This window comes from Pan paniscus, chromosome Y (genome assembly GCF_029289425.2).
Source record: "Pan paniscus chromosome Y, NHGRI_mPanPan1-v2.0_pri, whole genome shotgun sequence".
NCBI lineage: Eukaryota > Metazoa > Chordata > Mammalia > Primates > Hominidae > Pan > Pan paniscus.
The window spans coordinates 32,259,275-32,287,216 of NC_073273.2; the positions used below are offsets into that span (position 1 = coordinate 32,259,275).

Here is a 27,942-nt window from a genome sequence, read left to right on the forward strand (position 1 = left end):
CTCAGGATGCTGAGGCAGGAGAATAGCTTGGACCCAGAAGGCAGCGGTTGCCATAAGCCAAGACAGAGCCACTGCACCCCAGCTTCGGCGACAAAGCTACACTTCATCTCAAAAAAATGTGATACTATCCCAACCACTCTAGATTATTCCTATCTGTAAGAACATATTACTACACCATTATTTACAACATCCATTGGCAAAATATTCAAGAAAAAATTACCGTGGGTACCTCACAAGACAAAACACTTACTTTCCACTATTTAAACTACGAACATTTAAATTCATTATGGTATGCACCTGAGAAACTTAGCTGGTTCACTTCTGATTTACGTGAAAAAAAAAAGTTTTCATTACCGTTATCCTCTTCAGTCACAGAATGCTTCACACAGAATGTTCTGGATGTCTTAAACTTTAGTATCAATACATCTAATTATTTCCTTTGACCTGTACTATTCCTCTAAAAAATAAACATTTTATGGTGAGGCAGACAGTTTTGTAGTCTTTCTGAAGACTTCTCCAACATTTTAACCTTGTTAGTTTTTAAAGAGAAACAGCCTAATTAGAAAACTTGAGCAGCTTGCAAGGGCGACATAACACATCCCTAATTTTGCATCTGTGTTCAAAGAAACAAAGGAAAACGTACAACAAACTACACAATTTACTCTCCTATTGAATTTGCTTTAAGCATGTGCGGCTAACCAATAACACCAGGCATCTTGCAGTACATGTAAAATTTTATTGTGAAAATTTTAAGGTAGATATTACATCTAAACACTTTCCAAATAGCATCAACAAGTATGAAATTACTTTGAAAACAATTCCTTTTCCTTTGAATACCTCAAAAAATTCATGGAGGAAGTCAGTATCTACCTCTCTCCACAAAACCAACATGTTTCTGTCAGTAATATGCAGGTAACGATGCAGAAATAACATTTCAATTTTTGATTTGCAAACAAGGCTTGGTATGCAATAACTATTATTTTGAATGCTTGCTTTAATATCTGCTCGAGTCTCCTTTTTCAGATCGACTCTCCCCACCATCTACTATAGATGCCACATAACTTGAGCTACCATATGCTTCACGAGGATCAGGGGGCACCCTACCCAGAGAAGGCGGATTCCTTTGGTCTTTTCTGCAAACATGCTCACGATCACAATAATGAAAATCACCACAGCTCCTTGAGTAACTCTCCCAACTTCTGCCATATCTATCTCGTGTATTACTATATGCATGGCAGGTGCTTCCACCATAAGACATCCGAGGCCCTCGTGCAGGTGGTGCATCATGAGAGGTCCCTGCAGGGTTGATAAAATAATATGTGGGACTACATTTAAACATTTTTACTGCTATCATTAAAGCATGAATTAGTTAAAGTACTATTTGGAAATATCTGCTTTCCTCCGCCTTTGTTGACAGGATATTAATCAAGTCTTCAATAGTCAGAAGGTTTTATTTAAGAGAAGTGTAAGAGTAGTATTTTGCAGCTTAACAAACTTAATTCTAAAGTAAATGCTCCGTCACATTTTCTTAACGTTAACTGAAGTTCTCACCTTCATATCATTCCCTAGGCTTTATACTGATAATGAGTACCAGATAAGCACTGTTTATTTTATTATTTGTGCACAATGATGAAAATGAATAAATATGTTTCTGGGATGATCAAAAAAAAAAAGAATACTCAATATTTAAACATGTTGCATATGTCCTTTACAATTTTCCTTAGAATTTCATTAAAATAACAATCCGGTCTATTAAATAAAATTCTGTAATTTACAAATCCATCCTGGACCCTTACCGTATCCCTGAAATGCATCTCTATAAGAACTTCCACGTAGATGTTCAGAATGATCTCTACCAAGGGCCTCACCGTAGCCATCGTGATAACTAAATTGAAAAAAAAAAAGTCTTTTCAATTTCCGAATGAACAATTTAAGAAATCCATTTGATAAATCCAGATAACATGACAGTACCTATATCCTCTAGAGGAATGTTCATCCCAACTAGAATGACCATAATCACGGTATGCATAGTCTCTAGGTGGTGGAGTATAATCCCTGGTTTCTCGGGAACTTGGACTATTTCTGCGTGCACAAGTTTAAGCAAGGAATGTTAAATTGTCAAATTGTAGTATCCAAAATAGAACTACATTACAACTTAAACACAGTTAAATTGCCAACCATCTAAATAAAATACCCACAGATCCCAAATGCCCAAAATGCCCAAATGCCCAAAAAGCACATGAAACAGATACTGATAATCAATGATGCAGGAAATGCATTTCAAATAAAAAAGGAGCTTCCACACTTCACACACACACACTGGAAGGGCAATAAATTTTCAAAAGCAGGAAATAACAAGTGTTTGAGAGGATGTAGATAAATTGGAGCCCTGACACAATGTTATTTGGAATGAACAATATAAGAAATCTATTTGATAAATCCAGAAAAAGTTACAGTATCTATATCCTCTAGAGGAATGTGCATCCTGCATAGAATGACCATAGTCTCAGTATGCCTAGCCTCTAGATGGTGGAGCATAATCCCTAGTTTCTCGGGAACTTGGATGATTTCTCTGTGCATAAGTTTAAGCAACAAATTTTAACTTTTCATCTTCTAGTATCGAACACATGACTAACTTACAACTTTAAATTAAAAGGCCAAACATCTAAATAGATATTTCTCCAAATAAAATAGGCAAATGGCCAAAAAGCACAAGGGACAGATACTCATATTCAGTGATTCAGAAAATGCATTTCTTTTTGTTTTATTATACTTTAAGTTCTAGGATACATGTGCATGATGAGTTAATGGGTGCAGAAAATGCATTTCAAATCCAAAATGAGATATCATATTTCACACACACAGATGAATGGCAATAAATTTTCAAAAGCAGGAAATAAAAAGTGTTTGAGAGGATGTAGATAAATTGGAGCCCTGATACAATGTTAGTTGGAATGAACAATTTAAGAAATCTATTTGACAAATCCAGAAAAGGTACAGTACCTATATGCTCTAGAATAACTTTCATGCCGACGAGAATGACCATAATCATGGTAAGCATGGCCTCTAGATGGTGGAGGATAATCCCTAGTTTCTCGGGAACTTCGATGATTTCTGTATGCATAAGTTTAAGGAACAAATTTAAATTTTCTACTTCTAGTATCTGATATATGACTAACTTACAACTTAAACAAAATTAAAAGGCCAAACATCTAAACAGATATTTCTCCAAATAAAATGGGCAAATGCCCAAAAAGCACATGGGACAGATACTCATATTCAGTGATTCAGAAAATGCATTTCTTTTTTTTTATTATACTTTAAGTTCTAGGGTACATGTGCATGATGGGTTAATAGGTGCAGAAAATGCATTTCAAATCCAAAATGAGATATCATATTTCACACACACAGATGAATGGCAATACATTTTCAAAAGCAGGAAATAACAAGTGTTTGAGAGGATGTAGGTAAATTGGAGCCCTGATACAATGTTAGTTGGAACAAACAATTTGAGAAATCTATTTGACAAATCCAGAAAAAGGTACAGTACCTATATCCTCTGGAATAAGTTTCATGCCGACGAGAATGACCACAGTCACGGTATGCATGGCCTCTAGATGGTGGAGCATAATCCCTAGTTTCTCGGGAACTTCGATGATTTCTGTATGCATAAGTTTAAGCAACAAATTTTAAATTTTCAACTTCTAGTATCCGATATATGACTAACTTACAACTTAAACAAAATTAAAAGGCCAAACATCTAAATAGATATTTCTCCAAATAAAATGGGCAAATGCCCAAGATGCACATGGGACAGATACTCATATTCAGTGATTCAGAAAATGCATTTTTTTTTATTATACTTTAAGTTCTAGGGTACATGTGCATGATGAATTAATGGGTGCAGAAAATGCATTTCAAATCCAGAATGGGATATCATATTTCACACACACACACTGGAAGGGCAATAAATTTTCCAAAGCAGGAAATAACAAGTGTTTGAGAGGATGTAGATAAATTGGAGCCCTGATAGAACGTTAGTTGGAATGAACAATTTAAGAAATCTATTTGACAAATCCAGAAAAAGGTACAGTACCTATATCCTCTAGAGGAATGTTCATCCCGATTAGAATGACCATTATCACGGTATGCATAGCCTCTAGATGGTGGAGCATAATCCCTCGTTTCTTGGCAACTTGGATGATTTCTGTGTGCATAAGTTTAAGCAACAAATTTTAAATTTTCAACTTCTAGTATCCAATACATGACTAACTTACAACTTAAACAAAATTAAAAGGCCAAACTTCTAAACAGTTTTTCCCCAAATAAAATCGGCAAATGCCCAAAAAGCACATGGGACAGATACTCATATTCAGTGATGCAGAAAATGCATTTATTTTTGTTTTATTATACTTTAAGTTCTAGGACACAAGTGCATGATGAGTTAATGGGTGCAGAAAATGCATTTCAAATCCAAAATGGGATATCATATTTCAAACACACATTGGAATGGCAATAAACTTCAAACAGCAGGAAATAACAAGTGTTTGAGAGGATGTAGATCAATTGGAATGCTGATACAATGCTAGGTTGGAACGGAACATGATGCAGCTACTATGGAGAAATGTGGTGGTTCCTCAAGAAAACAAACATCATTATCATAGGACCATGCAATTCCACTCATATACACCCAGAACCGAATAGGCATACTCAAACAAATATCGGTGCGTAGAAATACTCGGGTGGAAACAACCCAGATAAAATAATGGGTTAATAGCTTGTGGAAGGAGTGAAGTGCTATGATGTAAATGAACCTTCAGGACATCATGCAAAAGGAGAGGAGACAAATACAAAAAGTCATGTAGTGTTTGAGCACATTAACATTAAATACCCACAACAGGTTAAGTTCAGAGGCAGAACACTGACTGGTGTTATCTAGCAGCTGAGGAAAAGGAGAAACTGGGAGGGACTGCTTAACTGGTAGTTGGAGTTTTAATTTGGAGTAATGAAAATGTTCTGGAAGTCGATGGAGGTAGTTGTTGCCTGGCACAGAACGTATTAAACACCACTTAACTGTTCACCTTATAATATTTAATTTTGTTATGTGAATTTCATCACCACAGAAAAAAAAAATCAACTGTGTTTTTTAATTTTTCCTTTACCCATCGTTAGTTGCATAACCATCATATCTTGGTGACATGCGATCATTTCTCCAGGAAGATATTGTCCCTCTGCGTGGAGGAACTCCATAATTCTCTCTTCTTTGTGACATGGGACCTTTAACATTCAAATGATGGAACATTACGTAAAGAACACCAAATCTGAAACGCTATTTTCTCTTCTCTCAAACAACTTTTTTAAATTATTTCTTCTATGACTCCATTCTTTGTTTCCTAAATTACTAGACAGACATGACACTGTGAATATTTCTCATGGCTTTGGATAATCCCATGGCTTCCACAAGGCCAGTTCTTCTAATGAAGCTGAAGGCAAACATTAATGCTTAGGTAAAAGTTCATTTGTAATGGTTAATAACTACTTAGTTCTTATTTTCCTTTTCATGTAAATTACTGATGACTGTGAGTGACACAGGGAAAACACGTAAAACCATCAAACTCTTCACTGATTTTAAAGTTTACATACATTGTCCTTTCTCAGCCAAAGAAGGTAGATTTTCCAATATCATTCAGTCCATCTCACACACACATAAATACAGCTACCTTTAAATGACTCTATGCTAAATGTTTACATAAAAGTTCTTTATCTCTAACTGGTTGGCTCTATCTTAAATGTTGACAAATTTAAATGTATTAGTGAAGATTTTCTAATGATGGTCAGGATTTGCTTTTACTGCAAAGAAAGCAATGCTATGCAAGGGGTCATTACAACATTGTTGCTATTTCAAAATAGAAAGTTTCTCCTTTAATATATTCTTCACTTGCTATTCCTTAGAGGTCAGTGTTTCACATATGATACCTTCACTGGCTAATTTTCCAATGGAAATGTGTTGGCTTGGGTATCCTGAAGCCAATAAATACCTCCTTTCACCGATACTCTATGTATGAAATGTAAAATTGAAAATGGCAGTTTTTAACTTCCTCCATATGTGGATGGAGGACTAAGAAAGAATTTTAATTTGCTCTGCTTAAACTTCCTTGCTAAGAACTTTTATTTATTGTCTTATTTTCTTCTGCTCAGTCTGCAGTCTTACAATTCTCAAAAGTATTACTTGCATTCAACCCTACTGCTCACCTCATGTTGCTTAGTTCTAAATTCTCTCCTCAAATAATTTCAAATCTTACACTAAGGACCTTGTGTTAATGTTTAAACATCCCGGTACAATCTCAATTACTGATTTACATACACCTATATTTCACAACTCTGCATTTCTGTGATATCCACTTAATTTAAGAATTTTGGACTCCTACGTGTCTACCTCTCGAGCCTTAAATTTATTTTTAAATCATATTTAAGCCCAACGACTCCTTGTCTGCTAAATGCTCTTGTAGTTCTTTTGAATCTTCATGCAAGCAGTGAGTATGCCTTGCACATACGCATTACTGAGGTCTCAGAAGCTGGATGGCCAGGCTTAGCGGCTCACACTGTGAGTGAGTGTGGAAGGCTGAGGCAGCTGGACCGCTTGAGCCCCAGGCTTTAACATCAGTTTTGACAATGTAGTCAGATCCTCTCTCTACAAAAACATAGGAAAAAAATGTAGCTAGGTGTGCTGCTGCATGCCTGTAGTTGCAGAAACTCGGGAGGCTGAAACAGCAGAATTGCTTGAGCCCAGGAATTTGAGGCTATAGTAAGCCGTCATCTCACAAATTTGAGGCTATGGTAAGCCGTCATCTCACATAGTGCACTCTCACGTAGTAAGAGCAAGACTCCAACCCGGCAAAGTCACCGAACAAGCAATTTTTAGAATGGGACACCAGGGGACTTAGGAAATGGAAGAATTAATTACATCAAGAAGCCTACCGTCAAAGAATACTGCTAGGAACTTTTAGAAAAATTAAGGGGAATTTTCTAGCCAACACAGGATTAAAAGGAATGTTGGCCTCACTCTAATCACTTCTTTGATCTGCAATGAGAAGCTCAAGTATTTCTTCAACATAAATCTGAAAGGTACCTAGTGAGATAGAAACTATAATAAAAGCTATCAATCAGCAATTATGCTCACGTATGTGTCACTTCCCTTTTGTTCAATGAACTTAAAGCTAAGCATTCAGGTAAAACGGCTCATTTTCAGTCATACAAAAACTACGGTCTTTCTGTCAGGTAGCATTTACCTTGGCTTCCCATCCAACTACTGCTTCTTGCCACAGCAGAAGGAGCAGATTTTTTCGGAGGAGGCCCTCCACTTCTTGAAGATGGACCTCTTTTAACTGGAGTGAGTCCCCTAGAATAACTCATCTTGAGATCAGGAGTGTATCCACCATCTTCTGAATTTCAAACAAAATCTTTTTAGTTAACTAACATCACTGTTTCTTAAATGGCTAAGTTTTAGTTGTTTACAAATATTTTCTACATTTTATAACAAATTCACATTTTGTCTAAACTAATAAAATTAGCATTCCTACATGGTATTAGTACACTTCAAGCAATAAAAGTTCATTTAGAAAATCTAGAAAGAAACTCAAGTATCATAATATATCGGTATGAGGGAGAGATGTGGGAAAATGGGGCGTGAACAGGGCAGAAACCTATCACTAAAATATCTAAATATAATAGGCATAAAAATATTAAAAGAAAAATGATAACTGACTGTTTATATCCTTCTGTAATGAGGAAAAATTTTCAAAGCACATCATAAAGATAAACTAATTTCCATTCAAAGAAACTCAAATATTTCCAATACCAAGAAGTCACATATCAGGAAAATACATTGTCTCTAAAATTTGTTAACACAATATAGAATTCTTAAAATTCCCTTATGAGACACTAATTTTCAGATGAGACTATGCTGAATTTTAACAGTCTTTAAGAATTGCATATTCGGTAATATAAACATATTTTTTTACATCTACAAAAATGTAGATATATGCCAATTGCCAGGTGGTGTTACAGGTTAGAATTTATATATACATTCTCGTCCGTGGCAGAGTATAATTGAACCTCACCCTCAAGATCAGTGGAGACAAAATAGCCATGAAGCTATGCATCTTAAACTGGAGCAAACACTGCAATTTCAACTTGAAAACAATCTCCAATTAATTACACGTCTGGTTATTAAAACTCCAAGTTAATTGTTAGAGTTTTGAAGGTTGGTTAATAGATAATACAACTTAACCAACAGGTTTATTTATTTATTTATTCAGATGCACTCTTGCCCTATCACGCAGGCTGGAGTGCCATGGCATAACCTTGGCTCACTGCAGCTTTTGCCTCCCAGGTTCCCGTGATTCTCCTGCCTCAGCCTCCTGAGTAGCTGGGATTACAGGTGCACGCCACCACGCCCAGGCAAATTTTTTTGTATCTTTAGGAGAGACAGGGTTTCACCATGTTGGCCAGGCTGGTCTGGAAATCCTGACCTCGTGGTCCACCTGCCCTGTACTCCCCAGGTGCTGAGGTGACAGGCGTGAGCCACCTCGCCCAGCCCATCCAACAGTTTTTTTTTTCCTTTTTTTTTAAATATATGGTTTGTTTTTCTTTTGGATGTAAAGATGGACCCCTCATTTCTATTAAGTAAATCACTCATAAATATCATTTTCAGTGACTCAGCCTCCAGCAAAGAAAGATTCATACATATCTGTGAAGCCGTGGTTTTTAGAACTTTCCAGAGTCACACACTCTTTTCAGAAATTAAAGTTCTACATTTCTTCAATTGAAAATGCTTTATGGCAGGCCAATGTACAAACTCTCTGTATCAAAATTACAAAGCAATACATTTGCATAGATGTTTCCACATGTAGACACAAGAAAACAAATACTGCAAAATCAATCTTCAGTATTCAGTTACTTTTTCCTGTTGGAAAATTTTAAATATTACATCGTACTTTGATAATACAACTGACACGAAGTTCTGGGCCCTAAAGTAGAAAACTCTAAAGTATAATGAATATAAATGGGTTCTGCAGAAAACCGGTTGAGTACAGGCAATCAGCATTCACAAACACAACCCAGTTTCAAATGTGTGTTACTTCAATGCAAACTTACTATAATTTTAAAACAAATGTTAGATATTAGTTCAATCATTCTTCTAATACGCCTTTAGTACTTAGAAATAAGTTTGCTTATTATCAATAAGCTAATTTTCTCTTCATACAGGAAATAAAAAAATTGAGAAATTTCGATATCGTCAAACTTATTTTCTTTCAGTCCTATGGTTCCATCTTTATATTTTAAAACATTACCCAGGTGTCCTTCATGTGAGGGAAGCCACCCTCTTGTTCCTCCACTGCTTCCTCTTGCAGATCTCAGACTTCCTGAAGGGCTTCTGTTTCTCGAAGAAGCTGGTGGTCTCCGCCTACCATCACTTTGAAAAGATGGTTTCTTGGCTTGTTCTACTTTTATTGCTTTTCCATCCAAAGACTAGAAGTATTAAGGGTACTATCAATAACACTGGCACATTTAACGTATGCACATTTTACAAACATTTTTACATCAACTGTAGTTCAATTCGAGGTATTTTCTCTCAAAAGGAAACTTTTTTTTCTCCTAAAATGAACACATCTTTCGCAATGCCAAATTTGAGACAGTTACTGAGCACATGCCTTCCATTAAGGGATCAAACACAAATTCTATTTTTCAAATTCCTTGAAAACTTCTCCATTATTAAAAAAAAAAACTCAAACATAAAAAAAAAGATTGACCCATCACACATTCTATGGAAGAATGTGGCACATCTGTTTTTTACAATATATAATCCACTTCATCTTTGTAGTCACATCACTGATTTGAAAGTTGCAATGTCCCAACGAAACTTGTGTCATTTAAAAAAAAATGAGCTTACTTTTTCAGAGTGATTAGTCACATTACTCATTATGAGTTGTTTCTTGTTGGATTTGCTAACACTTACGTAAAATGTCCCCATATGATTTACAATTCTATATTGACTCTAAAAATGTTTCTGTAAATGTGATCCTTGTTTGATCTCATTAAGTTTTCTTGCCTTACTCATTTCTTACCTTGCCTTAGACGTGCCCCTAAAAAACGAATCTTAATATAGTACTTCAGGTAATTTCTCAGAAATGCTTAACTATCCTAATTAATTTCATAATAACATTTTTCACTGTAATCTTTTCTACAGGCCACAGCAATTTTTGAAAACAGTTCAGCTAATAATGCGATTTTAAAATTACATGGCTTTTGTTATTTGGAGGAAGGACTTAAATCCCTGAACAAGACCCCTTGCAGCCACATCGCCCGTTGTTCCTACCTTGAAACTTCTTTTGTTATTTCTGGGCTCAAAATATTTTCCCCAGATTTGCCCACGGCTGCTTCCTTCCCAGTGTTCTGAAGTCAGCCAAAATTCCTTAACTGTTAATTCCCCCTGAAAACTCGAAGAACCTCCTTTATTGGCCATCTTAACATTAATGTGCATACAACATTCATAGTTATTTTAACACAATAAAACATGTGAGATGAAGTAATTTAGAAATAACGTTGGCTGGGCGCGGTGGCTCACACCTGTAATCCCAATACTTTGGGAGGCCGAGGCAGGTGGATCATGAGGTGAAGAGATACAGCTCATCCTGGCTAACAGGGTGAAACCCCATCCCTACTCAAAGTACAAAATTAGCTGGGCGTGGTGGCACGCCTCTGTAGCCCCTGGTACTGGGAGGCTGAGGCAGGAGAATCGCTTGAACCCGGGAGGCGAAGGTTGCAGTAAGCCAAGATGGCCCCACTGCAATCCAGCCTAGGGCACGCAGCGAGTCTCCATCTTAAAAAACAAACAAACGAACAAAAACTTTACACAAATTATCTGCCCTTTTGCTTGAAAACTAGAGGGAAAAAAGAAATTATCATAGATTCCTATACAGAAGTCAAAATTATCTCCATACCTACCACAAAGCCATGAACCAAAAGCAACTCTCGGTTTCTACCACAGCTTGAAATACTAATTTATAAGGGTGAATAAAAATGTACTTTCTGCTATGTGACAGGAAGTGTGCTAGATGTAACAGAAAGAAAAGCAACTAGCAAGACTTAAATATGCACTATATACAATTTCACGATCAATAGATTAATACATAGTACAGCGAGTAGAAAATACCTACAATACGCAATGAGGAAGAAAATATGAAATCTAAGTGGTTTTTGAAGCATAAATTTTATTTATGAGCCATACACAGGGAAGGATAATTCTCAAGAAGTCTAAAAAAGCACTTTGGGAATAGCGTGAAGACTAACAGGACCTAAAAACAGATTGGGATAATGTTATTTATTTATTTTATTTATTTTTTGTTTTTTTGAGACGGATTCTTGCTCTGTTGCCAGGCTGGAGTGCATCGGCGTGGTCTCGGCTCACTGCAACCTCTGCCTCCTTGGGTTTAACCGATTCCCCTGCCTCAGCTTACTGACTAGCCGGAACTACAGGCACACACAACCAGATGCAGCTAATTTCTTTTTTTTTTTTTTTTGTATTTTAGTAGTGACAGGGTTTCACCATGTTGGCCATTATGGTTTCTTTCTCCTGACCTTGTGATCTGCCCGCCTTGGCCACCCAAAGTGTTGGGATTACATGCATGAGCCACCATGCCCGGCATGATTGGGATAATGCTATAAAGCAAAAAACACTAAAGAGCACAGAATGGAATGCTCTTGACTACAATGTAAAGGAATTCAATAATTAATATAATTACATAGAAGTTTAAAGCTTAAGTAAACACACAATCTCTAGATTTAAGACTCAACAGGACAAGAGACCATTGGTTCAATCAAAACAAGTCCTCAAACACACTGGGGAAATGAGTAATTAGCTATTCATGTTACATAAATTACTCTGGTGACAGGAAAGAAATGTCCTTAGGAGAAAAAGCAAGCACGGAGCCAAGAATGCCAGTTACTTCTTCTGTTATCTGACTTCAATGTTCTCATATTATTTTCTATTTTCAACTACTTAACCTTTCCGTAAATGTAAGGGTCTTATTTAAATACACTTTTGCAAGAATATATTTTCATAAAATACATTCTTCAAGAAGGAAAGAGTCTTTCCTTCTTGTGCATCTGTTATTAATAGCATTTAATAAATATTGACTTATTACTTTCATTTACATGAGGGTTCCTTTTTAAGTTTTAAAGCTCTTCAAAACCTTTTAAAATCTATTTGCACTCATATCGAAATACAAAGATAGAAAAAGGTTACCAAATATTAATTTATAGAATGTTAATTCCAATACCCTTCCAACTACACTTGCACGTATATGGCACAAAAAAGAGGATGGCTTCATATGTCATTCTACTATCTTCAAAAGTTTAGTAATATTAAAAAGACCTAGAAATATTGTTAATTGAAGAACAGAGTTAGAATATTAGTAATAAGGGACTCTTACCTTTCCATTCATATCTTTGGCAGCATTCTTAGCATCTGCAGGGTTCTCAAAAGTAATAAATGCAAAGCCTCTGGATTTGCTGGTTCGATCCTTTATCAAAAGAACTAAAATATATGAAAACATTTTACATTCATATAATGGACTCATCAAGGTACTCACCATCTAAAGGTTACATCAAACTAAAAAATAATTGCATTTCACATCACTATTATGGTTCTCAGTACTCAGTCACCCCTACAGTCAGTCTAGTTTATTCCAGTTTGTTTCGGAACTCCACAGCACATTTACTTTCCCTCATTTTCCTTTCTAAGTAGTAGGTTATCCTTTCCACAGAACCTTAACCTACTACTATGAGAATTTTCCAAATATCAAACGGATACTACAAAATAAGAGTTTAAAATGCATAAGGCATTTTAACGTAGGTATACAATGAACTTTGAAAAAATATATTTTTTCAAAACATATATATATATAACATACATATTTTAAACATACATATTGAAATATACATGTGAAAATACACACACACACACACACACACACACACACAGAGACACGGTTTGAAGAGTTACCTTCTGATATGGGACCATGTTTCCCAAATACTGCTTTAAGCATCTTCTCATTGGTTTCTCTATTGAGGCCACCAATGAAAAGCTTGCCAGGATGATCTGCTTCTACCATTGTGCTGTAAATGGTAAAAAATTATCTATATTTAGATATAAATAAGCTAAAAAGAGAAAATTTTATTACGTACTGTGCTGAAAACCCAAGTAAAATTCCCTTCCTGAGGCTGACATCTTTTTATTATTTCTTACTTTATATATGTAAAATTTGTAACACTCAGAGCAGAGGGGCACTAACTTCATGGACAAATGCTGCATTTTAGTATGTACCTGACAAAATCTCACTTCTAAAAATTAGATAAGAAAAGCTATTGTAATTTTCCTCAGTTGCAATATGAAGAATGTCCCCATTTAAATAATTTTATTTGAAAAGAATCTATTTATGAGGTACAGTGTGATGTTTTGCATATTTTCTTTCTTGAGATGTATGTCTCCTGTTGCCAAAGTGAACTGCTCACCGCAGGCTCTTCCACCCAGCCTCAACTGATCTTCCTACATCTCAGCTTCCCAAGTAGCTAGTACTACAGGCGCTTTCTACCACAGCTGGGCAATTTTTTGTATTTTTAAAAATAGACAAGGGTTTCCCCATAGTGCCCAAGCTAGTCTCCAAATCTTCGGCTCAAGTGTTCTGCCGGCTTGGGACTACCAAAGTGATGGGATTTCAAGGGTGACTCACCACACTCAGCATGATATTTGGATAAGAGATTAAATCGAGCTACTTAAAATGTTCTAGGAGGAGAATATTTTAAATATTTTACCATCTTTTAGTGATTTGAAATATACAATAGGTCAAAGATCCCCAAACCCTAGCCTTCAACCCGTACCTATCTGTGGCCTGAATGTGATGCCGGAGGATGACATGTAATACCTGTCTGTGGAGAATGTAACGCCTGAGGATGACCTGAGGTGGTACACTTTTATCCGGAAACCATCCTCCCTACTCCCTCGCTGGCCCTCCCTGTCCCCGTGACAGCCTCACTGCCCCACCTGGCCTCTGTCACATTGCTCCTACCGGAAGACCCGCCCCACCACGTGCCCCTCGGAGCCCTGCCGCCAGCCCCCACTCCCAAACGTGTCCACCTCGCCGCCTTCTTCCCCTGCGCAACCCTTGTCTGAGGAAAAACTGACTTCTACTAAACCAGTCCCTGATGCGAAAATAGCAATGAAAGAGTCCATTACGTTACCCAGGCTGGTCTCAAACTCCTGACTTCAAGCCATCCTCCGACCTCCACTTCCCAAAATGCTAGGATTACAGGAGTAAGGCAGTGTGCCAGGTTAACAGAATAACTTAAGCGCATCTATTTTGTTCCAGTTTTCGGCTATCTAACTCCATTTATCTCGGTTACACCCACTTATTCGGTTTAAATTATTTACGGTGCCAAAGATACATGAAACATCTTTCAAATACTGTCATACAACGAAGGAGACAATCACAGGCTTTACAGAGGCAAACTGAAACTCAGATTATTTGTGGCCCCATATTTCTACATACACTAAAGTAACACAATTTATGTCAAAATTTGATAATTTCTTCCAAGCAAATCAGACACGCGACATGTGCTAACTAAAAGTGTGACTTTTTAATCGCAGTGGTTAAGTGTATTGCCTGTATTCTGAATTATGACCACATTCACAGAGAAAACCCGCTTTAATAAAAAGTGCACATGAAAACAAATGGCGGCTTAGCACCATCTCCCACAACTAGTCGGACATATTAGGCACTTAAAGGTAGAATCCTCAGCAAAAATCAATGAGTTTAACGAAAGTGAGTCTCTTAATAGCACTGAGGAGTTCTTTCCCCCACTGACTCCTCCCGTAATTCAACAACCACACATAGAAAACCCATCCCCTTTTGTAGACAAAATCCCAAACCTTTGCTTTCTATTCTTGCCAAGAGCCGCAGCTGTCCAGAGAAACAGAAAATACCTGCGCTTTTTAGTAGGACAAAGAGCCTGAGGTTCGCCTGGCCCTCAGGCCGTACGGAACCGGCTTCGGAACACCACAGGGCCAACTGCGGGAAGGACAGCGGCAGCTACCCCGAGAGGGAAGGACGCCAGAAGCCGTGCCCGGAAATCCCGCCTACCTCCAGCGGCCAATCATTGCGAAGGCGGTGGGCGTCAGCCAGTTCCTGCGAAGGCTGTGGGCGTGTCCTGAGGCCCCTCCGCCCCAGCTGGCCTGCAGCTCCATCATCTCGCGGTAACTCTTCCGAGACCACGCTTGTGCCATGTGGCGGGCGGCGGTGGAATAAGGCACACGCGAACTGTGAGCCCTTTGCAATTGTGGGCATGGAAGACCTACACCCTAACTGGCATCCTGAGTGTGGCAAGACATTAATTAACCCACAGGGAACACATGAAACATCTCACTTCATTAGGCAGGCTAGGCTGATGGTACCGAATATTGCAGATCCAGAGGGGAGAGAGAGGGACAAGCGCTGCCCGCTGGGGCGAGGGCAGCGGCGGTGGCTTGGGGGGATTGGGGCAGGGCGGGTGCGTGGGACTAAAGTTGACTGGTACGTTGCTGAGGTGGAATTCCTCTGCACCAGAAGCTGAAACCCTGCAAGGATTCTGTCAGGTCTAGGCAAATACATACTCCGAGTTCCATGGTTCCTCCCTGAGGATGCTGTACTCACAGGGGCATTCCAAAGGACTTCTCATCCTGTGTCCTGGGCACACGGGAGGCCTACCGCCATGGTCGCCAATGCAGTGATCCGTGTGCACTGCTTTGCTGGTGCAGAGGCTCTCACAAGTGCAGTGGTGGCCGTGGTGCCTGCTAGCGGGGCTCTGGAAGCCAGGGCCTTGGCATCCGACTCCAGGGCTGCTGTGCGCAGCTAACCCTGCTGGGTATCTGAGCCGCAGTGTGAGAGTGACAGGCTAAGGGCCCTGTGGGGCTCCCCAGGAACCCTGTTCCACATAGGTGTAAGATGTGGTTCTCAGCAGGGCAAGGCCCGCAGGCCTCTCCTGGAGTTGCCCCCAGAGTCGAGGGGTGCCGGGGGAGGGGGTGGGGGGTGGGAGGCACAGGCTTTGCTCTGTTGGAGCCTCAAGGAGGGCACCATGTTAAGGCTGGAGGCTGTGCAGGAGAGGATGGTCTGTGCACAGAGCAGGAAGACAACCCTGGGGGAAGAGGCATGCTAGTGGGGGATGACATCATTGCAGAGATGGAGGTGGTGGCCAAGGAGGAGGCCAATGTGGAGCCACAGCAGGAGGACCTGCAGGCACAGCCTGGCCCTGGCCCCAGTACGCCCCGGCCAGCAAGAGACTCGCTGGACGTCCTTCACTTGGAGCTCCGCTACGTGAATGTCCCAGGCCACAGGGCATCCCCGGCTTCTGGGCCAGAGCCATATCCTTGCAGCTTCCAATTCGGGATGGTTGGCAGCAGGGGATGGGCGCCGAGCTCCCGGGAGCGGAGGTGGGGGGAAACAAGGTGGTAGGCACTGGCGGTCAGCCAGGATTCAGGGCATGGGGGACAACAAGGGGAACCGAGAACAGGCTCATGCACATAGGAGGGCAGCTGAATTGCATGTGCCCTGAGGGCATGTGGTAGGGACAGGAAGCCAAGCACAGCACTCACCAGGGAGAACAGCAGCGCCAAGGACCCATCATAACAGCAGAAAGTTGAAGGATACGATTCACTGGGAAAGTCCCTGGAGGAAGGGGAGTCTGCATGCCCATGCCAGCCATGGAACTTCCCTGCTCCCCTTGCCTGTGTCCAGCAAGCTTACCCCAGAAACACAAGGTGCTCAAGACTCGATGTCACTGTGCACGGGGCTGCTGTCCTATGCAAGGCAGGCACTGTCTCCCCAGACACAATTTCTTCCCTGTGCCAGCACTGCACCCAAAGATGTTTAGGCCCTGAGTATATATAAGCTCCCTTGAAACCACTCGAGCTCCATGGGGAGAGCCAGGCACAGCCCCGTAGCTACTTCTACCCACAGCGGTTGCCTGGGGTGGACACGTGCACCCCTCAGGGAGACCAGGAGAAGGAGAGACCACACACTCAGACAGCAGCAGAGCCTGTCTAGCACCCAGCACAGGAGGGCCTCCTGCAGCTCAGAAACGCCGAGCAAGTAGTCGCCTCACACAACAACACCCCGCCCCCAACCCCCTGCCCACTTCTTCAGTGCCAGTCCCTGGTCAGAGCAGGTTGTCTGGGCCTGCCTCCACCCACCACCAAGACCACCACAGCTCTGATGGTGCCCTCCACGCCAGACAGAGACAGAGGGCCTGGAAGGGAAGGTGCCCTGCCCCACACTCTCCGTGCTCTTGCAAAGTTGCAGGGTGTTTCCTTGCACGCCCACCCAATCATCTGGCGGCTCCTTGACCAGAGGCAGCTTGTGCGGCACACCCAGATGTTGGCCGGGATCACAAATGATGATGAAGTCCTGCTAAGCTACGTACGTGATGGATTTGCAGGTCAGGCTAAGGAGCCTGAGTCTTCGGGAGGGGTCTGGTGTCTGGGTCAGGTTGAGGTACACCTGGGACCCGGGGGTGTCTCAATGAGAGAGTTGGGAAGGAGAAACACACGCTTCACCCCAGCTAACAGGTCACCTCACCCCAGCTACATGAAATGCTGCTTTGAGTACGTCCTCTTTCTCCTTCTTGGCCAGGTAAGGGGAGGAAAGCAACTCTTCCGGGAACCGGCGGCAGGATGAAGTTTTCCTTTTATCACAGTCTTTACTTCCACAATGAAGTGATCATTCGGGAGTACTGCCTTGGCATCCTCGGTAAGGAGCGCCTCCCAGCATGGTAGGGGAGCTGGTGTGTGGGAGGGTAGGTCTGGCATGAACCTTCCTGACTCCTCTCTTTGCAGGATACGGGATGTCTCATTCCACTGCAGTCTAGTGGTTGTGGGATCAGGAAGGTCAAGCCTCCAGCTGCAGGCAGTGACAGAGTGGAACGAGATTTCAAAACAAAACAAAACAAAACAAAACAAAACAGTCACTGGAAAGATAATAAAATACATAAATGTGGGATGTAATATGTAATCGTGATAAAATAAACTGGATTTTTTGTATAAATTATACATATAAATGTAATGACAAGACAGTGATAAGACAACTCATGGTCTTATCTCAATACTTAGTGTCTTCATGTAACATACGTCCTTTAGGATAGTTATCGACCATTTTCTTTCCAGGAGAGACAGATGAGAATGCAGAAATGTTAAAGTGCAAGTGCCGGAAGCTTCCAGCTGTGCCCACCTGTATCCTGACATAGACAGTTTCACTGTTTGCTTCATTAATCACGCCAAAGGCTCTGATGCAAATGTGGTACAGAGTCACATGTTTTTGTATCTACATGATAGAAACTATAACTTCATCCCTATATAAAAGGGTATACAGCATATGCCTCGATGATAAATATAAGTGAATCATTGATCAGTAGGAAACCATTTTAAAAGTCTTTCACAACAGAAAAAAATCCCTGAAAACATTTTCTTCTCAATCTCTGAGTTTTCTTACATGGCTTATGAACCTCTATCCACACTCAAGACATAGTATGCTGCTCTTCCAACAAATTATTCATTGTACATAATTCCTGTAATCTAATAACAGTACTTTTACACCTCGGGGTTTAAAATGACTCCAACTTTTTTCTGTTTCTCCAATTAAAATAACTTTTTTAAGGTTTAATTTTCACTAATTTTTTGCAGTAATATTTTTGAAGGTATTTGACCAGGATGATTTGGTTATATACCTGTCTGACGTCTCCCTTTCCTCTGAATACATATTTTATTACCCACTTATTAGATCTCAGTTTAAGAAGTTGAAATAGGGATTTACATCTAAATTCTACATTTGAATTTACAGGAGTCAGTGAGTCCAGGAAGTGCCTTTATGCACAGACCAATATCTGGGAATGGCACTAGGGGACAAATAAGCTTTACCAGTCTCAAAGCCCTGGCTACTACAGTGAATCCACCCTTCTCCTGGGTCTTATCTACTTCAGCAAAAGAAGGCCACCCACTAAACCAGGCCCTTGTACTTTGGGCGGAAACTCCTAAGTCCTCTAGTCTCCTCAAACGGACAACCAGGCTGCCAATTTTCACAATAATAATTTCTATAGCACTGAGTCTTTGCTAGCCTTGTAACTATAGCTACTGATGCTACAGTCTGGTCCCTGTATGATAAAACACCAGAGCAACAGAAACAAAAATATTGACTGAAGCCTTCTAAAATCTCTGTAAATATATCTTCAATAAATATGTTCTTTTTTTTACAGAACGACTGCTTTCAACTTCCTGAACTAATGCTTCGCCTTCGCTAGTTTTCATTGTTGAAATTGATGGAAAAGTGTACATTTAACATGAAAGTCAATACAGAATTTCATATGTCAGCAATTAAAATTTTCAAAATGATGCAAAATACAAATGTGAAACTGTATTTGTGAAATTTACCATTCATTGAAATTTGTTTTCCTACCTACCCAGGCACAGAATTTGTTATAACTGTCTGCATGTTCTCCTCATGTGGGGGAAAAACAGCACCAGCCGGCACGGGAATCCTTTGAAGCTGGAGGGAGAGGTTGCAATGATCTGAGAGTTTGCCCCTTCACTGCAGCCTAGATGACACAGTGAGACTCCAACTGAAAAAAAACAAACAAACAGACACACACACACACATACACCCAAAAAATTGATAAAAAAAAAAAAAATCCATACTCGAAAACATGCTAACAGGCTAACTCCCATTTCTAACACACGCACACACACACACACACACACACAATTCCTTTAAAACGAAAGTTCCACAAGGGCGAAACAAGAAAACAAATTTAACACCCCCCATAGAAAGTACAAAGAGTAACCTGAAAAGAACCCCAGGGGAAAACAATTCAAAATTTACAACTATCTACCCTAAAAGAAGCTGAAAGTCCCTCAAAACTTTCCAGAGGCCATGTCCTTGTATTACAAAAATGATCATAAAAACTGGCAGGAGTAGAAGAATAAAAATGCATCTTAAAACTTGCTAAAAACATCAAGTCTCCCATAAGAATTGTAATGGAAAATGGATCAGTCGGCAGTGTTTTCCATACAATTATGAACTAATTATATTTCTTCATATTTAAATTTGTTTTTTCAATATTCTAAGGAATTAACTTTTATGTTAATAGTAGGTGATGTAAGAAAGCAGGTCTTTATCAAGACAACTGGCACTGGATGTCCACACCATTACTCAGGTGGGCCTTTATTCCCAGCGAGGTTCCCTCCCTGGACACACACTGAAGGTCCCCAGCCATTTGGCAATCTCTTCACATTCCCAGCCTGGGAGGTAGCCCTAAAATACATGTACGTGAAGAAAATAAAACGTTGCCTCACACTGGAGCCCAGTGTGGTCCTCCAGATTCCGTGGGAGGTGGACTAACTTATATGGGAAGGCAGGGCAGTGGGAGTGAGGATGGCAGAGAGGATAACACATGTCACGGCAGCCGGGTTCATGGAAACAAAACATGACTGGCCTGGGAGAAACACTGCGAAAGGACATAGACCTAGGTGGGCCTCAGGTGGACATCCTCCTGGAGAAAACGGGAGCCCTGGTTGATCTCAAAATGAGCCCCAGGTGGCAGCAGGTCTTACCGCAGGGCAGGGAGCTGGCGAGTGATGATGAGACAGCTATCCCTTTAGCCCTGCTTGTCACCCGCTGACTTTAGCCATATATGCATCATAGTGGCTTAAGGTGCCCCAATCCTGAAATGCGGGTGTTACATGTCCCTGATGGGTCTCTCTCCCCCAACCCATGGATTGCCTGGGATTGCTCACTGCAGTCTCCTCCAGGATCCTTGGGTTCTCCATGTGGGGCCCAGATCCAGGTCAAAAGGCCTCTCAGTTCCCAGTCCTTCCCAGCCCTAGGCTGCTCGCCTGGCCTCCTCTCTGTTCCGCCTCTAAGGCTGACCCTCTCTCCATGGGATAGAACTGCAATAGATTGAGCCATAGGCCCTGGCTGATGATCTAGGGGACTGCAGACGTGGGTCCAGGACAGTTCAGGTGACAGTTTAAAGCCAATTCCCCAGAGACCAAGGAATGACCAGCTAGGTCCTTTCCCATGATGCCTCACCTTGAACACCACCTCAGCAGTCCTGCCAAAACCCGGGCAGTCATGTTCAGCCAAACAGCTGAATAAGCTCAGGTAGGAGGTGTACTGCCTGCAGCTGGAGGCTTGAGCTTCGTGATCCCAGAACCGCTGGACTGCAGTGGAATGAGACACCCTGTAGCCTGCAGGGAGAGGAGTCAGGAAGGTTCATGCCAGTCCCACCCTCCCACACACCAGCTCCCCTACCATGCTGGGAGGCATTCCTTACCGAGGATGCCAACAAAGTGCTCCTTCATGATGATTTCACTGTGGAAATAAAGGTTGGGATGAAAGGAAATCATTCTGCCACCGGTAAACGGGATGGCTGAGTTCCTCCACCTGCCGGATCAAGGAGCAAGAGGATGGATTCAATGGGACCATGTCAACTAGCTGGGCTGAGATGGCCTATTAGCTGTAGTGAACCATGAGTTTCCCTTCCCAGCTCTCCCACTGAGACAACGCTGGTCCCCAGGGGGACCTCAAACTGACTCAGACACTTGACTCCTCCCACAGACCCAGGCTCCCCAGCCTGACCTGCAAATCCATCATGTAGCAAAGCAGGACTTCCGCATGCTTTCTGAACCACGCCAACATCTCCTGCGCCAAACAATCTACCTCTGCCCAAGAACTCTCCAGAGGGTTGGGTGGGCAAGCCTCGTGACGCCTTGCAATTTCGCAAGAACACAGACAATGTGGAACAGCGCCATCTCCCAGACATTTGGCCAGTCACCCTTCATTGTTGGCCCTCTATCTCTGTCTGGCGAGGAGGCAACGCCACAACTGTGGTGGTTTTTGGAGTGGGTGGAACCCGGACAAGAAGGCCTGGGCTGACTAGAGACGGGAGGCAGAAAAAGTGGGCAGGTGGTTGCAGCTGAGGGACGGGAGGGACGGGGGGTGGTGTGAGGCGGCTGCTTCTCTGGGTTTCTGAGATGCAGGAGGCTTTTGTGTGCTGAGTGCTGGACATGCTCCGCTGATGTCCGGGTGTGTGGTGTCCTCTTATCCTAGTCTCCCTGAGGGGTGGGCATGTCCACTTGAGGGAAGCCTTGTACTTAGAAGCGACAGCAGGGTTGTGCCTGGCGCTCTCCAAGAGAATTGCGTGGGTCCAAAGGAAGTTATATAGGCTCAGGGCCTACACACCTTCGAGTGCAGAGCCTGCAGGTGGAAGAATGCGTATCTGCGGAGCTGGTTCCTGCCGTGAGGAGGTCGGCAGCCCCATGCGCCGCGAACCCCTCTTAAGCACCTTGTGTTTCTGGGGTGAGCCTGCTGGAAACAGGCACCGAGAGCAGGGGTGGTTCAATGGCTGGTAATGGCATACAGATTCCTCGTCCTCCAGGCAAGTTCCCAGGGAAACGTGTCCTTAAAATTTGGGCTGTGCGCAAAGGGACCTTGGCACCGCGATTCTCCCTCGTCAGTGCTGGCCTTGGCTCCCCTTCCCTACCACGTGCTCCCAGGGCTGCTACAAGCGAGCTGCCCTCACAGCTGCAGGAATGTGGCTTCGGCTCCCACGCTGTCCCCCATCCCCTGCCTCCTGGCTGACCCCCACGCGCCTCCCACCTGGCTCCTCCCCCCAAACAGCCCCCATAGCCCCGAAGCCCGATGACTATCCCCTGTTGCCAGCCATCCCCAATCGGCAGCCGCAAGCATATTGCTCTGGCCCACAAGGCGGCGATGCTCTGTGGCCTGGGGCATTCACGGAGCCCAGCTCCAAGTGAAGGACCTCCAGCGAGTCCATTGACGGCCCCGGTGTGCTCGGTCCAGGGCCAGGCTGTGCCCGCTGGCCCTCCTTCTGCCACCCCACGTCGGGCTCCACCTCAACCACCACCTCCACCTCAGCCATGATGTTTTCCCCCTTCAGCACCGCCTTCTCTTCCAAGGCCGCCTCCTTGCTCTGTACCCCGGCCGTCCTCTCCAGCATTGCCTCCAGCTTCAACACGGTTTTCTCCTGGGTGCTCCCACAGACCCCGGGCCTGTGCAGCCCAGCCCAGCCCATGCCCCGCACCCACAGGCTCTGGGGGCCCGCTCCCCAGCAGACCCGCTCCCTGAAAGACTCACGGGCGTCGCCCTGCTGAGAACCTAGTCCCACACCTATGTGGACCCAGGTTTCCTGAGGAGCTCCGCTGGACCCGCAGATCCCGCACTGGCCAAAGGGCTCCGGTCCCCAGCAGGCTCAACTGCGCACAGGAGCTCGGGAGCGAGAGGCCCCGGCCCTGGGCTTGCAGAGCCCCACCAACAGGCACCGCAGCCGCTGCTGCGGGTGCGGAAGACTCTGGGTCGTCAAGGCAGTGCACAACAGCGTGCGCGCAGGCCGACAATGGCCAACCCTGGCGGCTGGCCTCTGGTGTGCCCGGGACATAGGACAAGAGGCCCTTTGGAATGCTCCTTGGAGTACAGCATCCTCAGAGAGGAAGCATGGTACTCGAAGCCTCTATTTGCCTCGACCTGTGAGAGTGTGTGCCGGGGCTCTGGCCTCTACAGCAGATCAATTCCACCTCAGCACACGCAGGCGACTTTCCTCCCACGTGCCCGCCCTGATCACATCCAAAGGTAGATGAAGAAGAAGAAAGCAAGCTTGAAACTCTATACTTTCCTAAAAGCATATCAGAAACTCACAAATAACAGTGAAATCAAAGAATGATCCCAGCCAATTCCATTACATACCTAGACTGAAATATGAAACTTCAAAGAAAAGACAGATTAGAACTTTGGGTTTGTAAAAATTTTCCTAAATAGGTATAAGTATTGGTAACTTTGTCTCACTAGAAAACGTAAACAAAAATCCATGTTTTTCATGTTTGTAAATATACATAGTTTTATATCCATCAGTTATGACATGCAAGAAGTAATAAAGTGAAAGTACAATAAAATGATATATGGAACTTCCTCAGTCTTAAAATATTCCATGGAGACTGTCAATTTTATGAAAACTATAAAGAATGCTTCATGAAACTACATTGTACAGTGCCATTTACTATTTTACGTACATTTGAAATAATCAACAATTAAAGGGAATACATCAACATTATTTAATACGAATAACGTTATTTTTCTTGAGTAATCCTGTTGAAATTAAGGATTTTAAATAAAACATTAAAAACAAATTATATTGACTGCTTTCAGCTTTGGATGAAATCATACTTGTGTATTTGTAGTAATGGGAAACATAACTTTCTCCTCACAATTAATCTTTTATAAGGCAGGCGACTTTCCTCCCACGTGCCCGCCCCGATCACTTCCCCCAGGACACCCCTGCCGCCCTAGCCCCAGGAACCAGAGAGTTTTCTCTGGATCTGCAGTATTACTTCCGTACCATCTACCTGGCCTGCCTAACGAAGAGAGACGTTTCCTGTGTTCGTGACACATAGAGATGTTCATGGCTTGCCACCCTGAGGATGTCAGGGCACAGGGCTGCCATGCCCACAATTCCAAAGGCCACGCAGCCCGCGTGTGCCTGGATGCCTAGCTACCCGGCACAAGCTCCAAGGGCTTCTCGGAGGAGGCTTGGGCAGGGAAGGCGGGGGGTGGGGGGGCTGGAGATGCAGGCCCGCCAGTGGCTGTGCCGCCCAGGGAGACGCCCACCGCCCTCCCATTGATTGGCCACGACGGGAGGAAGTCGGCCTGGGTGCGGCCCCTCGGCCCTTCGCGCGCAGTCCCTTAGGGGGCGCCTGGAAGCCCGGCGCATGCGCCCTGAGGGCTCGCTGAGCTACCGGGTGCCATAGAGGCTGCGGCAGGGTTCCTGTGGCGTGGGTTGGGCAGCACAGGCCTTGGTGCGTGCGAGTGCCGAGGAGGGCACCGCCTTCAGGATGGAGGCTGTACAGGAGGGGGCGGCCGGGGTGGAGAGTGAGCAGGCGGCTTTGGGGGAGGAGGCGGTGCTGCTGTTGGATGACATAATGGCGGAGGTGGAGGTGGAGGTGGTGGCGGAGGAGGAGGGCCTCGTGGAGCGGCAGGAGGAGGCCCAGCGGGCACAGCCTGGCCCTGGGCCCATGACCCCAGAGTCTGCACTGGAGGAGCTGCTGGCCGTTCAGGTGGAGCTGGAGCCGGTTAATGCCCAAGCCAGGAAGGCCTTTTCTCGGCAGCGGGAAAAGATGGAGCGGAGGCGCAAGCCCCACCTAGACCGCAGAGGCGCCGTCATCCAGAGCGTCCCTGGCTTCTGGGCCAATGTTGTATCCTTCTCAGTGTTTCTTCGGCCTTTCTAGTGGAGAGGTGCTCTCGGGGAAGTGTAAGTGACCGATGGGCAGCTCGGCGTCGATGTGACTCTTTGGGGAACAAAGGGGAGTTGCCACGGACAAATGTGGCTGCGGAAAGCCACAGCAGGCGTGGGTACTATTGTCCTGCAAGCGGCAGAGAAACCCTTGGTGATGCCGAGCAGCAGACGTTTGGGGCATCTTTTTGAAGAGCAGAAGCGAGTTCAGACCAGAAGAGGTTTTTCGGTGAAGCAAGCTATTTTTAAGGGAGTGTGATTGCTGCCCCTCGCTAGTCCGATCTGGGACTGGGCGTCTTCGGCTCTAAGCAGATTCTGCCACTCCTCAGACACCAGCAAGTCTCTGCAAATCGCGCCTCCCCATGTCAGTGCAGTCAGCCTCAGAATCATACACCCTCTGTGAACACAGGAGGCCTTAGTTTACGGGGAGGGGGAGGTGAAAGGAGATCATACATGGAAGCAGATCTGAGAAATCCCCTACCCCAGCCTCTGGGTGCTCTTAGGCCTTCTTCCCTGTTGCTCGTCGCTTTCCCTTCCATCGTGTATAAAGTCTCTTTGACCTAAATCAGATTGCAAACCACCCCCAGATGTCAGCCCTGATCACTGACGAAGATGAAGACATGCTGAGCTACATGGTCAGCCTGGAGGTGAGGCCAGGAAGACTGAGGCGAGAGGGTTTAGCGGGGGAGGGTAAGGGAAATAATTCATTGCTGTAAGCAAGAGTGAGCACCTCACCCGAAAACGTATTTAAGCTTTCTCCACCTTGTCCTGACAGGTGGAAGAGGAGAAGCATCCTGTTCATCTCTGCAAGATCATGTTGTTCTTTCGGAGTAACCCCTACTTCCAGAATGAAGTGACTACCAAGGAATATCTGGTGAACATCACAGGTGACAGGTGGCTCCCAGGATGGGTAGTGGAAGGAAGATGGCGGGTGGATCATTGCCGACGTGATCCAGCCCCCTTCCCACAAAAACTCCTGTCTCTGTAGAATACAGGGCTTCTCATTCCACTCCAATTGAGTGGTATCCGTATTATGAAGTGGAGGCCTATCACCGCAGACACCACAGCAGCAGCCTTAACTTCTTCAACTGGTTCTCTGACCACAACTTCGCAGGATCTAACAAGATTGCTGAGGTGAGTCCTCACTGGGAAACATGAGAAATGACCCCGTGTGTTCCCAGCTGCTTGGGTCACCTTTCTGAGCCCTGATGAGGCCTTTCCCGATTGAGTCCCCTGACAGATCCTATGTAAGGACCTGTGGCGCAATCCCCTGCAATACTACAAGAGGATGAAGCCACCTGAAGAGGGAACAGAGACGTCAGGTGAGCCGTTAGTTGGGACTGGAGCTGTTTGATGCCTAGTATAAGGGGGTTGATGCACCTGCCTATTCAGGGAGCCTGGGTGCTCATTTCAGAAATGTAGAAATTGAGGCTCCTTTGGTACATGTAGAAATTCCTTGAGAGGAAGACAGAGAGTGACAGAATCCAGGACGTTCATGGCATTGGGCTGAAAAGGCACATTAGAGACTTCACGCAAAGCAGGTGATAGCTGTGGAGTCTTAAGCCCAGTGAAGAATCGTCCATTTCCAGAATCAATGAGGAGTAAAGCTGAAAATCATTCAGTTCAGTCTGTGGCACTTGATTCCATGGCTGTGAACCCCTCCGGCAGTCATCCTACCAACCCCATAAGATTGGGCTCCCTGAATGTGCGTCCTGATCATCCTTGCCCCAAACCACAAAGGACTGTTTAGATTGATGGATTTCCTTAAGCTGTTGCCCCATCAGACTTCTGTGTGCTTTTAGGGTACAGTGCATCTTGTTAGCTGACTCCCCTCACAGACAATACTGGGAATGGGGCAGGGATTGCGCAGAACAGTTTGTAACACGTGGTAGGAGGAAGTTTAAGGGATCACAAATGGGGAAGGGATATCCTTTTCTCAGTGGGCCCCACAATTGAAACATTTCCAAGTATGGCTCAGAGAAAATGCGTTTTAACGTGAGTTTGTGTTTCTCTAGGGGACTCCCAGTTGTTGAGTTGAATATGATGGAGCATCAGATTTTACCTAATACAGCAGAACTCCTAAAAAGTTACAACAGTATGCAGGACGGCAGTACTCAGCATGGTCTTATGCACAGGAACTAAAGGAAAAAGAGATCGAGTCACCAGAAATCAGGAAGAGGGGGTAAATTTGGATTGTATGGAATGAAAAATAAACATTCTCAAGGATGTGTGACTCTGTGTCTGTGTGTGTGTGTGAGTGTGTCTTTGTGTTTGTGTGTGTGTGTATGTTTATCCACTTTATTCGGGTGTGCTAATGAATTGATCCATCCACGTGCTTTATTCTCTTCATGGAAATTACCAGTCTGCGTTGGAGCTGGGCCTCTAAAGTTGTAGAGTGAATGGGTGTGGGATGTGTTGGGATTCTTCTTACAGGACAGAGTGGGGGAGGTAAAAGCAAAAGACAGCTTAGTTGAAGGCTGACTTCATCCTATGGAAGCAGAGATAGTTCAAGGAATGGGGTTACTGGGTTTCCAGGTCCCAGTTTGCTGGGACCTCCAA

General features: G+C 43.7%; 1 protein-coding gene and 1 pseudogene across 6 annotated transcripts; one reads left to right on the plus strand and one right to left on the minus strand.

Annotated features, from left to right (window-relative positions):
* Positions 1-718: 718 nt before the first annotated feature.
* LOC129395525 (RNA-binding motif protein, Y chromosome, family 1 member F/J) lies at positions 719-15,181 on the minus strand. Of its 6 annotated transcripts, none has more exons than XM_055106964.2 (13): positions 15,044-15,178; positions 14,302-14,360; positions 13,067-13,179; positions 12,495-12,598; positions 9,354-9,531; positions 7,290-7,439; positions 5,163-5,277; positions 4,097-4,207; positions 3,551-3,661; positions 3,004-3,114; positions 1,972-2,082; positions 1,797-1,885; positions 719-1,296 (listed from the first exon to the last, which is right to left on the minus strand). In XM_055106964.2, exons 3-13 carry the CDS (start codon positions 13,173-13,175, stop codon positions 995-997), a joined length of 1,491 nt encoding a protein of 496 aa, XP_054962939.1. In that variant the 5' UTR covers positions 13,176-13,179; positions 14,302-14,360; positions 15,044-15,178; the 3' UTR covers positions 719-994. The 6 variants fall into 6 exon arrangements, with proteins under 6 accessions (XP_054962939.1, XP_054962937.1, XP_054962940.1 ...); XM_055106963.2 differs by having other exon boundaries at positions 720-1,296; positions 7,290-7,442; positions 15,044-15,132; XM_055106962.2 differs by lacking the exon at positions 14,302-14,360 and having other exon boundaries at positions 7,290-7,442; positions 15,044-15,181.
* A 9,681-nt stretch (positions 15,182-24,862) lies between these two features.
* LOC129395718 (testis-specific Y-encoded protein 4-like) lies at positions 24,863-27,421 on the plus strand (annotated as a pseudogene).
* Positions 27,422-27,942: the final 521 nt, after the last annotated feature.